This window comes from Falco punctatus (genome assembly GCF_963210335.1).
Source record: "Falco punctatus genome assembly, chromosome: 19".
Lineage (NCBI taxonomy): Eukaryota > Metazoa > Chordata > Aves > Falconiformes > Falconidae > Falco > Falco punctatus.
In genome coordinates this window covers 1,902,396-1,917,297 of record NC_137599.1, presented here as the reverse complement: position 1 = coordinate 1,917,297, position 14,902 = coordinate 1,902,396, and the positions used below count along the sequence as shown (strand labels likewise).

The following is a 14,902-nucleotide window of genomic DNA, read 5'->3' as shown; positions in this document are numbered from 1 at the left end:
GGAGCCAGACGGCGACAGCACTGGGAAGGGGCGGGGGGGGTCCAGCCCTACCTTAGGATCTTCCCCTCATCCCGAAATGCATTCAGACCATCGTCGCAGGACTTGGAGCGCTCGGTGGTGATGGCCAGGAGGTAGGACGAGCGACGGCCGGCCTTGATGCTGCCTGCGAGGGGGCGAAGGGCGAAGCACATGCTGCTCAGCCCACTGGGCTTGAGGCACAGCTCCAGGGTGGGGGGCTGCTCCTCCCCATCCTTCTGCCCACTGTGGCCCCCAGGACCATTCTCCCCCCTCCCCAGCACTTACTGCAGTCCTGGGAGTAGTGCCGGCTCAGGGCAAAGGCAAAGGTGGGTGAGGAGGGGCTGGTGGCGACGGCAGGCGCGGAGTTCATGGCACTGGAGACCACCGAGGAGGCGGGGACGTGCTTAGCCTTCAGGTCAATGCTGGGGCTGGTGGGTTCATCTGCGAGATGGGTGGGCAGTTACAGGAGGGGTTGGGGCAGGACGGGGCTGGGGATGTCCCTGCTGGAACCCCCCCAGCACTTCTGGCAGCTGGTGGGTTTGTTGGTGGGGGGACATGCTCGCACCCCCAGCAAAGCCAGGGGCCACCAGTGCACCCGGACCCTCGTGCAGAGCAACCCTGTGGCTCCCCCATCCCCATCCCCTCCCCTCCCTCCCCATCTGGCCCCAGGGTCCCTTCCTGGGAGCAGGCACGGGGCAGCCTGCGGTGCGGGAGGGGACAGAGCTGGCAGCTCCCCCCAGACCCATCTGGGTCCCCAGGGGCAGACGTGGCTGGGCGGGGAGGTCCCAAGGGAGACAGGGAGAGGGTCATCCCGGACACATCCCCGTCCCCACTGCGGAGCAGGGCAGGAGCTTGCAGGGCTCCAGTTCACACCCAGCTGTGCCCAGTAAGAGGCACCAGGGGCTGGGCAGGGGGTGCAAGACAGCAGAAGGATGAGGCTACTCGAGCCCGAACCCTGGCACCCCATCGCCAGCGCCTGTGGCCCTGCTCGGGGACAGCGTGCCCAGAAGGATGTGGGACACTGTGGGGTGCTGGGCACGGCAGGGTGCTGGGCACTGCCGGGTGCTGCTGGCGCACATCCACGGATGGATGCTCTGGAATTGTGCAATTCACCCTGTCCCCCACATGTGCCCACCCTGGCACGGGACTTGCTAACCCCCTGTCCCGGGGGCAGCCACCCCCCGCCGACTCACCGATGAAGGGGATCGATGCCAGCGAGTCCTCAGGGGCTGCCAAGGGAGCCACACGCCGGCCTGGCCGCTCGCCTGCCAGCCTCTCCCCTTTGCCGCTGGCCGATGGGGGGTCGCAAATGTCCGTCTCCTTCACCCCCTCGGGGAAGACAAAGTTCATCTGCCGCAGCGGGGGTGGCATCTTGCGGCCCGTGGGTGGCTTCTGCCGCAAAACCACCTCTTCCCTCCGCTCCTCTGGCTGCTCGGGCACCCGGCTGCTCTCTGGCCGCTGCTCCCTGGGCACGGTGGGGACCGGCGGGGGGCCGGTGGGTGGTGGGACGGCAGGGACCACGCTCTCTGGCAGTGGGGCGGCCGACCGCTGCGAGATGCTGAAGGTGGGCAGCCCACCGAAGGCTGGGTCACGGAAGGAGAGGGCGTGCAGCAGCCCGGTGCGGCGCTGGAAGGACGGGCTGTAGCTCCGGTAGCCGATGTAGCCCGAATCATCCGCGCTCTGCAGGTTGGGCTGCGACGGGTGCTTCTGCACCGGTGCTGGCTCCCGGGAGGAGGAGGAGGAGGAGGAGGAAGGCGCAAAGGAGGCATGCGGGATGGGTTGCCCGACGGCAGCGACGGTGGCCCGGCAGACCCTCTCAGGTGGCCACGCGGAGCGGTCAAGGTGGGGCGAGAGCAAGGCGCTGGGCTCCAGCGCCTCCATGGAGCGCCCGTAGCGCCCCAGGTAGTGATCGGAGCGGGCGCGGGGCGCCCAGCCCTCGCGGGAGGGCTGCAGCAGGGTGTCATGCGATGCGCTGTGGGGCCAGCCCCGGGGGGCCGCCGCCGAGACCCCCAGCCGGTCCTGGGACACGCTGCGGTAGCGGGGCGGCATGGCGTGCCGCCGCTCCTCCGAGGCGCTCCGCCGCGGCTCCTGGCTGCAAAACCAGCGGGACAGAGCCTGCTGGCACTCCTGCCGGCCTGGCACCCGCTGGCTGCCCGTCACCTCCCGGGGGGAGCGCCCAGCCCCCACCAGCCCCCCAACGCCCTCCTTGAAGCCACAGTGAGTCCGGTGCTCCGGGAGGTGCCTGGGGACTCCGTAGCAGGAGGCGGTGGCGGGGGGCATCCCATAGCGGTCAGGCAGAGACGATGCGACGTTGCTGGGGCAGCTGGTGCAGGAGAAGGAGCCGGGGTGCCCGTGGGGTGCGGTGGGGCGCGGTGGGGGACCCCCAGGCTGCGGCTCGTGAGGGCGGTGCGCAGGGCTGCCGCCCACCTCGCTCCGGGTGCTGGCAAGCGTGGCGGTGCCAAGCGGGGACGAGGGGCCCGCAGCAGCGGGGCGGTGGGCACGAGTGTCCGGCGGCTGGCCCGGGGGGGGCTCTGCACCCCGCGCCTGGAAGGGGTACGTCTTCCGTGGGTAGCAGATAGGAGGGGGCTCAGGGATGCTCTGCGCCCCACCGGAGTACGGCTCATTGCCCTTCAGGTAGGCATCCTGCGAATATGCCTGTGGGGGGACGGGGATGGGGGGGGTCAGCATGGGGGGGCCAGGGCTGCAACCCCCCGTTGCCACCGCAGAGACGCTTCCCGCTCCTCCCAACCCACGAGCAAACCTCCCTGCCAGGGCGAGCTGGGCAGGGCTGGCTGCAGCCCCCCCGGGTCCCACTTTCCTCTGCCCCCCCCCTCCCCAGCACTGAGCAACTGGGCACCAGCACCAGCCCCTCTGCTCTCCCCAGTGCCGCGCAGCGCCCGGCCGCCCTCCCCTCCTTCCCGAAATGCCCCGGCACAGCTGGCCGCACCGCTCTCCCTTCTCACTTTTCACAGGCACCTCCGACTCCACGCCCGGGGGATCCTCAGAGCCCGGGGCAGGTACAGACATGAGACACCCCACCCTTGCCAGGGCTGTAAGACCCCCCAGCCCCATGGCAGCGGGTCCCCCAGGCTGGGGCCAAGCAGCGGTGCCAGCTTATAGCCAAGCCTGGGGTAGGTGCCGGCAGCTCCAGCAGCGGCACCACCGGGAGAGCCCTGGAAGGCAGCTGGGACCGGGGAAGCACCAGGCAAAGCCCCACGGACACCCCTTGGCTTGGGCCACCCTGCCGGGGCCATCGCTGCCCCCAGACCCCAGTCCACCAACAGCAGAGCCACCTGGGGTGCTCCAAGGACAAGCCAGACCCTGAGAGCCAGAGCAACTCGCCCTCCAGCTACGCCCAAGGATGCCCCCCCAAAAAAAACAACCAGGGGCCACGTTCCCCATCCTTCCTGACCTGGACCCCCTGGTACCTCCATTTATGCTCCTCCAGGGATGCTGGTGGGGGTCCCCAGCAAGATAAGGGCACTCGGCCACCCCTACCCAAGGCACAGGAGGAGCAGGGGCAGGAACAGACTGGCCCCTCAGGTCTGGCAGGGCAGGAATGCTGGCACAGCCCGGGGGAGCCTTGGTGGGGAACCCAAGTCCTGGAATCAGCCTGGACCCTCGCACCCGCCTGGCAAACTCACCAGCTGGAGGATGTCCTCGTCCTTGGGCATGATGGAGAGCTCCAGCACATCGTCGCTGTGGGGAGAGGGAACAGAAGGGTCAGGCTGGCCACGGTCGGTCCCCACCTGCCCCCAGCGAGGCCAATGTCACCCTCTGCCAGATCCCCCCCGAGGAGATGAACGTCCCCATCCCCACATGATGGTCCCAGCACACTGCTGCCTGTCCCTGGTCTCCTGCAGCATCGCTGCCTGCGAGTGCCCGAGTGGCTCGCAGCTCCTGCAAACCCCAGTGACACCCAGGGGGACAGCACCCGCTGCAACGTGTCCCCTCCACGTCACCTCCCCAGCTCTACTGTCCCTGTGCTCCTTCCAGCCCCAGGAAGGGAACTCACCTGTTCTGGATCAGCGCGATGACCTGCGAGTAGGTTTTCCCGATGATGCTCTCCCCGTTCACCTTGACCAGGCGGTCTCCTGCAGAGCAGGGGGAGAAGACAAGTGTCACCGCACGCGAGGCGGGAGGTGGTGGCACTTGGCTGTCCCCACGGTCGCTCACAGCTGGGTTTGAGCTTAGCCAGGGCTTTTGCCAGGGGCAGAGCCAGGTCCTGTGTGTCGCAAAGCCAGCCCGACCCATGGGGACCCCAATGCTGCTCTGAGCATCCCAGGCCAGGGACAGGAGAGCAGAGTCCTCACAGAGCCAGGGAGCAGAGGGAAGGGGGAGAAAAAAGAAGGAATGCAAGAAAAAGAGCAAAATAAGTCCCTGGCAGAGCATCACGTGCGTCCCATGAGCGGTCTGGAGCCATCTCCAGCTCCGAGACCCCACCAGCCCAGCCGCCCCAGTGCCCCCACTCACCAGTGCGCAGCCCAGCCTGGTGTGCCGGCCCGTCCTCCCGCACGTTCTTCACAAAGATGGTGTCCATGGGCTCCAGGCGGCTCCGGGGGGGACCTGCTCCCCAGGGACAGGGTGTCAGGGAGCCACTGGCACAGCCTGACCCGTCCCACAGCAAGAAGCGTGCCTGGCCCCTTGCGGTGACCCCCTCGTGGGGACCCTCTCGCCACCCCAAGCCCAGGCGCGGCAGCCCAGCCTGCACCTGCAGAGCACACATCCTGCCCGGGGCAAAGCCCTGCTCTCAGGGCAGCCCCCCGGCCCCCAGCTCCCCCAGCCGTGGCCACGCTCTTTGCAAGAGCAAAAGCCATCGGGTGCCGCAAGAAATCAGAGGGCAAGGGGGGCCGGGGGGGTGGCAGAGGGATGGTGCCAGCACGGGATGCTGAATGCCCCCCAGGACCACCCGGAGTGAGGGCAGTGTCCCCCCAGCCCCGCTGGGCTCTGGGTGGCAGGTCTGGCCACCGCTGCCTGGGGAGCACAGCCCCGGCGCCGTGTCACCCTGCCAGCGTGCCGATCCGTTCTGACACCTTCACATTCACTCACGTCACCAGCCTCCGGGAGGACAGCAGGGCCATGTCCCTGTCCCCAAAGACCCCGTGCTCAGCCGAGCCACCCGCCGCGGGGGGCCAGCGCTGGCCATGCCACAGCCCCTCCAGCGATGGGGCAGACTCCCCCCTTGGGTGTGAGGTCCAGCAAACCTGCCAAGGGCTTTGGGGACAAGAAGCCCACCTGCTGTGCCAAGTGCCACCGCGCTGCCACCGAAGCACCACGCCAGCCGATATCAGGGCTGCGGTGCCAGCCAGCGGAGACGGCAGGCTGTGTCCCCCAGCCACAACACCCACAGTGACCTGTGACAGCCGCGAGTCCCCCAGACTCCTGTGCCCACCGACCCCAGGGGGGTCCCCATGGGTCCCCCACGGCGGCACAGCACCAGTGCTCACCTGCTCGGTTCCCGTTCTCCTCCTCCTGCCAAAAGAAGAGAAAAACATTTATTTGGGCAGCCGTGGCAGGGGACCGGGAGCGGACCGGAGGGGTGCCAGCCCCATGAAGCCCCTTGTGGGACCTGCGTGTCCCTCTGTCCTCCGCCGCCCCCGGCTAAAATTACCTCCTGACACCGGATCTGGCTGTGCCACCCTTGCAGCCTGGTGGGCAGGGAGAGACACCCACCGCAGCCCCCCCGGTCCCCAGCTGCTGGGGAAAGCGGCTGCTTTTGGGGCAGGGGAGCGGGAAGGTGCCCAGCCGCCCCTGTGGTGGCATCTCACCCTTCTCCTGGGTCACCAAGCCCGGCCAGGAAGAGCCTGAGCCTCCACAGGGGGGTCCCAGGGGAGGGACGGAGGGGTCTGCTGGCACCCAGGCAGCACCCAGGCAGCGGGTCCCAGCGGCAGGGACCCCTGGGAAGGGGACAGCTTTGCGCAGGCGTCCTCGGAGGGGCACCAGCCGCCAGCGGGGCTATATTTAGCCCTGCAATTATTCGGCGGCGGGGAGCATGTCCCTGGGAGCGGGGCCACCTCTGCAGCCTCCTGCTGCACGGGGCAGGCTGGCAGGGCTGTGGTGCGCATCACAGGGGGGGTGGCGGAGGGGTCCCAGCACCCCCTTCCCAGCCCTGGGCAGGGGACAGCCCTGGGAGCCACACGGATCTGTCTCTTGGGGTGGGAACTGCAGGGACCCCCCTGCAGAGCCCAGGGGGGTGCCCAAGCCAAGGCAGGGCACAGGGTGCTGGCACCCACATGGGGCTGCACCCACACTGCCGAGCCCGCAGCGCCGCCACCCCGGGTGGCTCTGCCCCATGCCCGTGTCCCAGGCAGGGACCCAGGCACCGGGAAGGGGATTCCTCACTTGGCGAGTGCCAGATGCTGCCGTCTCCGTGCTCGGCTCCAGCCAGCGCAGGGCAGCGGGGACACAGCCCTGACGTCCCCAGGGCAAGCAGGTCCCCCTAGGGTACTGGGAAGGGACCAGTCTCCATCCTGGTGTGACAGGGGGACATTCCCAGTGAGGAGGATGAGGGGGCTGGTGGCATCTCTTCACAGCGCCCATCACACGGTGGGAAGGAAAAGCCACATCCCGTGGCGTCGGCACACGGCCAGCACCGTTGCCTGTGCACCGAGTGGCCGCCACGGTGCCACGGCAGGAGCGTGGGGCCACCGAGGGCCCCTAAAGGCACAGAGTCACCCCGTCCCTGCCCCTCCTCGCCCTGCGGCACCCCGGAGCCCTTCCCGGCCCTCGGGCCAACCCAGCGGCCGCGCTCCCAGGGCTGAGGCCAAGGCTGGGTGCGGCGGTGCCAAAGCCCGGCACGGTGAAAGCAGCTCTGCCGTCACCCTCCCTTGCTGAGTCAACCCCACCGAAACTCAGCCCCCGGACCTGGCTGCCCGCCGGCACCCGCGGGTGCTGAGCCAGCCGCACCGCACCCTGCCCCGCCGGCCCGGGAGTGCCGGCTTCGCTCCGGTGAGTGCCGGGAGCTATTCCCAGCCTCTTTCCATCAGCATCTCCACCTCCCGGCGCTGATCTGGCTCCTTCCCACGCAGCCCCGTGTGCTCCCGCCCTGGCGGGGCTCAGCCCTGGTGCCCAGCATCGCAGGGCAGGATCGGTCCCTTGTTCTTGGAGGATGAGGCTCAGCCCTGGTGCCCAGCATCGCAGGGCAGGATCGGTCCCTTGTTCTTGGAGGATGAGCTTCAGCCCTGGTGCCCAGCATCGCAGGGCAGGATCGGTTCCTTGTTCTTGGAGGATGAGGCTCAGCCCTGGTGCCCAGCATCGCAGGGCAGGATCGGTCCCTTGTTCTTGGAGGATGCCATAGGAGGACAGTGGAGACATGGAAGCGAGTGGGTTCGGAGCAGCTTCAGACCATCCCCAGATGAAAGCTCCTTTGCAGAGTTAAGTCAGACGGGTCAGGTCCGTGTTCCCAGTGTGGGCAGGGAAGTGCAGGCAGGAAGGATCTGGGGAAGCAGAATCAGGAGCCTGGGAAAAGTGCCGTGACACTGAGCGGGGACTCCAGCAAGTTGCTTCTCTCCACCCTGTGACTCACTTCCCACCGCAGTTCCCAGCCTGCTGGGGAGGAGGCAGCCAACGCTGGAGCCGTGGGGCACCAGGAGCCGCGGGGCAGCCAACGCCAGCCCGTGGGGCAGCTGGGGCCATGGGCAGCTGTGAAGCTCCAGGGGTGATGGGAGCACCCAGGTCTGCCCACTGCGGAGCCGGGAATGGGCTGCGATGGACCACGCGCCTCACAGACACTTCTCCCTTCATCTGCACAAAGCTGCCGCTACAGAAAATGGGGCGAGAGGGGGATTTCAAAGCCTGGGGGCTTGGAGCTGGCATAGCAGGAGCTGGCTCGTCGCCTTGGGTGCAGGGGGCACGGTCCGTGCTGGAATCTGCTGGGTTTTGCATCCTGGAGGGGAAAGGTGCTACCTGGACCGGGGCTTCCGGACAGCTCAGTGGGTGCTGGAGGCGATGGCCAACACGGGGTTGTTTCCCCCCCAAAAGGCAGCACCTGGGCAGGGTCCAGGCTGCTGCTGAGCCAAGATGTGATCGCAGCCACTGCATCCCGGGGCAGATCCAGCCCAAAGCCTCCCGCCACCAGCCAGGACACTGGGAGCCAAAAATGTGCTGCGCTAGAGGCGGTGAGCACCGGCGGGGCTGGGCATGTGCCCCTGGCTGGGTGAGGATCTGCCGGGAGGGGATGAGCTGATGCTGGTCAGAGAAGGAGGAGGACGGTTGCGATGAAGGGCTCAAACAGCATCCTCTGAAAGACCCTCTCCCAGGCTCAGCTTCCCGGTGGCTCTGTGCGGTTCGCTTCAGCTCAAGCAATATCCCACTGTGCCAAGCCTCTCCCAGGTCTCGGGGTTATGCAGTGCCTTTTCCTTTTCCTGCCATTCCCGGGGATGCTGGAGCCCTCGTTCGGTGCTGAGGGATTCTCCCCGTTGCCACAGACAGCCATGTCCCCACCAAAAGGCTCTGGGACATCTCTGAAGGTGCTTCTGGCCCGCTGCTGGCCCGCTGCTGGCTCAGGGCACGTCTCCCAGCAGCTCTCTGGGGTCCTCCATCGCTGGGCCACCCGTGGGTGGGGGCAGACCCAAGTACCCAACAAAACAGGTGATGGACGGTCCGCTCCCTGGATCCCCCCTGCTCATCCCCATCATCCTGCATCCAACCACAGCACCTCGGTGTCCCACTGCAGCAGCCCCGGGGGTCCCCATGCGCCCCCCTCCCCCAGGGTCCCAGCTGTACCTTGGCGGTGGAGTGCACGGCTGACTCCGGGGGGTAGACGATAAAGTGACGGAGGGTGAAACCAAACCCCCCCTGCGAGCTCTTCCGCAGCACCACCGTCTTCGGGCCCACCCAGGGGAAGGGCCCCTCTGGGGGCACGTTGGCATTCGGGGACGCCCCATCTCTCCGGCCTGGTGTCGGCTGTGGGGGATGAGAAGGATGTCAGTTCTGGGAGGGCAGGGGGTGCAGGCAGGCAGCCCCCCCCCCCCCCCGCCTGCCCATCCGAAGCCCCATGCTGGGGGATGAGATCTGCCCAAAAACCTACTCCACTCCTAGGAATCCCCCTCTGGACCCTACGGCAACAAATTCCAGTCCCCCTAGACCACCCCACCAGCATCCCCCAAGACTCCTTGCATGGGACCTTGTGGGAGAAGATGCAGGGAAAGGAAATTAAAAAAAAAGGGGGGGGTAAGGGGTGGGAATGAGCTGTGCCTGGAGGTCTGGATGGGACCCAGGAGGCAGTGTGGCAGGAGGAGATGGGGGGGACCGGGGAGTCAGGGACAAAAGGTCCCCTTCCGATGACGCTGCGGTAATAACCTCGGGCAAGCCGGAAAGAGCCGCCCGGGAGGTGGCTGGATGAGTGATGCTTCCCGAGACAGGGCAGGGACCTGGCACCACACTGGGCTCTGGCAAGGGACACTGCCCGGAGCGGCCGATGGGACCAAGAGGGACACGGCTCCATCCCGCAGCCCCCAGTGCTGGTGTCGGGAGGGGAAACGGGGCCGTGGCAGAGCCCGAGCGGCCGCTGGCATCTCGCCTGGCACAGGGAGCGTGGGGAAGCTGCAGGAATCCTGACACCTTGGCTGAGTTCGGGAGGGTTTAGCACAGCCCCGGCGAGGGATGTCGCTGCTTGGCTGTGGCTGCACATCTGGCTGCACATCTGCCAGCCCTGCTGAGGCAGGAGCAGCCCTGTGGCCCAAGCCCCATGCCCCAGCAGCACCGAGCTCTGCCAAAAACAAAAAAATGGCAACCTGGGAGCTGGTAGGGACAGGCAGGGCAGTGGCAGCGGGCAGGAGGGGATCTGCTGGGATCCTGCCCCAGCAGCTGGAGTCAGCCCATCCTGGGGCGAGGGTGTTAAAAATTCAGGCACTGTCTGGATGGAAGCGATGGATGGGGAGCGGGGAGGGCAGAGGGACGCACAAAGGGATGAGGCACAAAAAGCCTTTGTCTGCGCCTGTGCTGAGTGGGCCTTTTCGCTGCCGGTGGGGAAATCTGATGGCAGCTCAGGGGGGCCAGGCTGCACCCCCTGCGCCTGCACGTCCCGCATGGTGCCCGGCTGCAGGTGGGGCTGGGGGTCCCATCCGCCTGGGAGCAGGGTCCTCGCGGTGAGGGCATGGCTCTGGCACTGCAGCCCACGAGGCATCGCGTTGGCACAGCACCTGCAGAACCACTCCATCACCGCACAGCACCTGCAGACCCACTCCACGACCACCAGAGCAAACCAGAGTGGGGATACAAGGACTTTGGGCGCTCACAGACACTATAGATAACCCCCCCAAAAAAAAACAGAGCTGCAATGCTCCCAACACCGGAACCAGAAAACCCCACTACCAGCACCATACGGGGGGGCAAAGCTCCCCACAAAGCCCTCCCTGCACCATGCACGCCCCAGAACCAGATGGCAACGGGCACCCCACGCTCCCACGGGGACCCCCATCCCTTCGCCCTGGGGCCATGAGCATCCCGACGCCGGCGCCTGTCCCCATCTGCGCCCTCCATTGTGTCTGGATTATTTTTAAGCTGACAGCTGAATGCGCCCTGCTGATTTTAACCGGCACAGACAAGCCTCGGAGAGGGGTAAGATCGGTGGAAACACCACCAGCAGCACCGACACGCAGGGATGGGGACGTGTCCCTGTGTCACAGGCGTGCCGGAGCCGTGGCCACGGCTCCGGCACGCCTGTGACACAGGGACACGTCCCCAGGTGTGGCGTGACCATTGCAAGTGGTCCCCAAGCCTGAATCCAGCCTTCCATCCCAGCAAAAGGAGATTCCAAGCAGCCCCCCCAGGGCTGCATTCCATCTCCATCCCAAGGTCCCGTAACGCACGGCGGAGGAGGGATCGTTTGGGCACGTTCCCATCCTGCAGGGACCCAGCACCCTGACCCCGCTGCCAAGGACATGCGTTCGCCTTGCCCTGGTTAAGTGTCCTTTGGGGTTTTTACAGCCTCAACGTGGTGTCCCTCCCCCTCCGGATCCTGGCACACCCCCCCCCCCCCCCCCTTGTCCCGCTACAGAGACACTGCAAAGGGCTGGGCAGAGCAAACCATCCCGGACCACCGTGCCTCAGTTTCCCTCTTCACCCAACCCTGGCTCGGAGTGTTTTGGGCTGCAAAGCCCCCAGCTGCGGGCTCGGACATCCCCCACGCTGGCTGATGGCCCCACAGATGCTCCAGCTCCTGACAGCAGGGTCAGCACCCGATTTGTCACCTCAGCCATTTGTCCCCAGCGCCTGTCCCCGCTCCCCACAGGGGGCCAGTTACCTCCCAGCTTTTTGGCTTTATTTTAACCTCAGCCTGGCCGTTCCTGTGCTCCCACCAGCCCAGCTCCCCCAAGCCCCCATCCCACCAGGGCTGCGGGCAAAGAGGATGGGGGGAGCCCCTTGCTCCCTGCAAGGTGTCACCGGGTCCCTGTACCCCACTGTCACCGAGCCACCTCACTACCCCTTGGCGACATGATGGGACGGGTAGCTCCCACTAGTGTCCCCCTCCCTGGGGGGAGGATCCGTCCCCCCTCCCGGACACGGTGAGCAAAACACCCCGGCACAGCCCTGTCCTTGCTGGCGGCTGCCAGCCCTGCCTTTGCAACCACCAGCAGGAGCCCGGACCCCCACCCCCAGACCACGACCCCAGCACAGGAGGGGACAAGGACGCACCCCAGGAGCTGTGACAGCCCCAGACCACAGCCCCCCTGCACCGGGGGAGTCTCCATCCCTCGCCCTCCCCTGCAAAGCCCCCCCCCCCCAAACAAGGCACAACACCCAGTGGCCCCTGCATGCGGTTCTCACCCGGCAGCACTTGTCGGTGCGGGGGGGCACACGGCCGGGCCGGGGGGCTGGGGGCTCCGGGGCAGCAGCGTGGCGGCGCAGGCTGCTCAGCCAGATGCAGCGGGGCTCGGGCGAGCTGCAGTCCACCCCCACGGCACGCTCGAAGCGCCAGCCCTTGCCGGCTCGCTCCACGCTCCACAACCCCTTGCTCACCACCGCCACGGGGCTGGGGGCTGCAGGGGGCCGGGGGGGACCTCGCAGCACCCGCCGAGCCCCCCGCTCCCCTCTGCTCACGCTCTCCTCCACCATGCGGCCGCAATCCAGGCTTCGGCAGGTGGGGGCTCAGCCGGCGGCCATGGGCTCGGGGCCTCCTTCAGCCCCCCAGCTGGGCAGTGTGGCGGTGGGGGGCGGCGGCGGGGGGCGGCGGGGGGGTGGCTGCGCCGGCTCGCATGGCTGGGGGGACGTGCGGTGCTCCTGGCCCGGCGACGCCGCTGGCTCGCACCCCGCTGCCAGCACAGCCCCCCACCCAGCCGCCCGTGCGGGGCAGGGATGGGCGCAGGGTGGGATGGAGGGATGGAGGGATGGACGCAGGGGGGGATGGACGAGGGCGGGCTGCCACACGCCCCGGCGGGCTGGGGCTCAGCTGCTGGCAGGGATCAGTGTGCCCAGCCCACCGGCCCCCCCGCGCCGAGCCAGCCCCCCCGCCCGCAGTGTCACTTTGCCCAGACTTCCCCTTTTTTCTTTCTGTCTTTCTTTCTTTCTTTTTTTTTTTTTTAATCCACCCCCTTCTTCCTCCATCACCCCGGGCAGCATCCCACCCTCCCCGCTTCCTCCTCTCCCTCCTCCCGGCCCCTTCCTTCCTTCCTCCACTCACTCTCCACAGGGCACCGGGCGATGCCGGGGACAGGGAGGGGGACAGCCTGCGGGAGTGGCAAGTGTCCCCCCTGCTCGGCCAGGGAGCCACCGCCAGGCTCGGCAAGGGGGGAGCCAGTGGGGGCTCCGAGACACCCCTGGTCCCCTCTCCGTCCCTAGCACCCAGCAGAGTCCCTGCAGCAGAGACACGTATCCAGCCCCAGGCTCTGCTGATGCAAGCCCCCAGGGACCGACACAGCCCCCCAGGGACCAACGCAGCCCCCTGGGGACTGACACAGCCCCTCCGGGACCAACACAGCCCCCTGACCCCCCTGCTCAGTGCCTGTGACAAAGGGCAACGGCTCCAAGGACACTTCTCAACAGCAGCCAAACCAAAATCCCCCCCAGCCCCATCTCCCATTTCGGGGGATACCCAGGGCTGCAGGCACAGCAGGTCCCTGTAGTCCCCAAGACACAGAGCCACCACCCCCCACGGTTCAATCCTGCCTCCCCAGTGCTGAGCCCACAGGCTGGGATGGCAAACCGCCCTCGTCACTGGTGCCTGGGGACCCCCACTGCTCCAGGGGGAAAAATGCCCCTTCCCCAGCCCACCCTGCACCCCCTCCATGCCCCCCGAGCCGCTCTCCACCACCAAAACGTGAGAGGAATAAGGCAAAAAACAGCATCTTGGTGAGCCCAGCACCCACAGCCACCCAACCCAGGCAGGGTCTGTGGGTGGGCAGCGTCCCCCTGCCCTGGCTCCCCCCAACACTGCCCATCCCTGTCCCCACACGAAGGGGTCCCACGCCACATTCCTGCCGTGCTGGAGGCCGAGGAGAGGCACGTGCGGCCGCGCCGGGGAAATGCCGGGCATTACTGGGATTGCAGCCCGAAGCCTTGGGGCTGGCCGCCCCGCTGGCCCGCAGCCCCCTCCTCTCCTCTGCCCCCCTCCACCCCATCAGCAGGACCAGCCTGGCAGCACCGCGCCGTGCACCCACCTCCCGCAGCCACCAGCTGGGCTGGCAGCACCAGGGGACGGTCCCCGGGGTGCGATGCCACACGGGCCCCCTGCACGCTGCCGGTGCTCTGGTGTCCAGCATGTCCCCAGCGTCTACCCTGGCCAAGGTGCCATGGCTGTTTCCCAAAACAGCCCCAGCGCCTGCCCCGAGCCCCACTGCGGGGCTGGCTGCACTGGCTTGGTGGCAGCTGTGTCCCCAGGGACCCAGCTCACCCCACGACACCATCCCAGTGACACCACACCGGCAGCCAAGGGAGAAACTGGGACGGGGAAATGTGGGAGCCAAATCACTGCCATCGCCTTCCCACCCCCCAGGGCCACCCCGACGTCACCGGCTGCATGTGCTGGGGGGTCTCCCACGGGAGCCACCCCGGGGGCAGCCCCACGCCCCCGTCCCCAGCCTGGGGACAGGCAGCCGGCAGAGCTGCTGGCATGTCCCAGCAGGCAGAGCTGCCCGGCCAGGACAGCGGGACGGGGATGACACAGCTGTTGGTGCGAGCAGCACCCGGGGGGGGCTTCGCTTTCCAGCTGAAAGGGGGCAAAGAGCAGCCTGTCGCAGTGGGCTGGGGGTCCCGGGGCAGCTGGAGCGATGCCAGCCGCCCTGGGCACGGCGGGTCTGATCCTGCCATCTCCGCTCACGCCTTTCCCAGGCAGTGCTGAGCAAGCAGTCAGGGGGGCTGCTTGGGGAAGGGGTCCCCAGCCCCCGGGAGGAGGGTTTTAAAGGGAGGACGGGCCCCAGGATTGTTCCTGCAGCCCAAAGCGGGAAAGGTCAGGCGGCGTTCGCGGGGGCAGATTCCACCCCGAGGAATGCGAGCGCGCCTGGACGCCTTCCAAAATACTTGTGTTTTGCACAGGAGTGTCCTAAATACGCAGCCAAACAGGAGCAAGGGGGAAGGCAGCGCGCTCCCGGCGTGCACCGCCGCTGCCAGCGTGCCGGGGCAGGCGTGGGGACATGTGCCCACACCAGCGGTGGGCTGCAGGGCCCTCTGCCGGCATCGCCTCCCTGCCCCCCGCCAAACCGCCGGGGAAACTGAGGCACGGAACAGCCACGCCAACCCCAGCCCCCCTGCACAACCCCCGCCCAACACCCCAGGCAGCGCTGCCTGCACTGGGGGTCTCTATTCCGCACCCCCCTGCCCCACGGCTGCTGCTCGCAGCCTGGTGACACCCCCAGGATGGAGCCAGCGGTCCCAGCTGGGGGGTGACACCCCCGGGCCGTGCCCTGGCCCCACCAGCTGCGGCCGTGGGTCGCTGCCAGCGCGGCCA

At 67.7% G+C, this 14,902-nt stretch overlaps 1 protein-coding gene across 5 annotated transcripts in view; it reads right to left on the bottom strand.

Moving 5' to 3' along the window:
• Positions 1 to 14,902, bottom strand: part of ARHGAP23 (Rho GTPase activating protein 23) — a 40,293-nt gene that overhangs the window by 9,686 nt on the left and 15,705 nt on the right. For 3 of the 5 annotated variants that reach the window (XM_080369915.1, XM_080369913.1, XM_080369914.1), the window contains exons 2-9: positions 8,743 to 8,922; positions 5,466 to 5,490; positions 4,492 to 4,584; positions 4,034 to 4,112; positions 3,663 to 3,717; positions 1,212 to 2,673; positions 304 to 459; positions 52 to 163 (exon numbers count right to left, since the gene is read on the bottom strand). In XM_080369915.1, coding sequence (XP_080226041.1) covers positions 52 to 163; positions 304 to 459; positions 1,212 to 2,673; positions 3,663 to 3,717; positions 4,034 to 4,112; positions 4,492 to 4,584; positions 5,466 to 5,490; positions 8,743 to 8,922 — 2,162 coding nt within the window. Of the gene's footprint in view, positions 1 to 51; positions 164 to 303; positions 460 to 1,211; positions 2,674 to 3,662; positions 3,718 to 4,033; positions 4,113 to 4,491; positions 4,585 to 5,465; positions 5,491 to 8,742; positions 8,923 to 11,787; positions 12,199 to 14,902 lie in introns of those variants that run through there. The other 2 variants (XM_080369911.1, XM_080369912.1) reach the window with 1 other exon arrangement.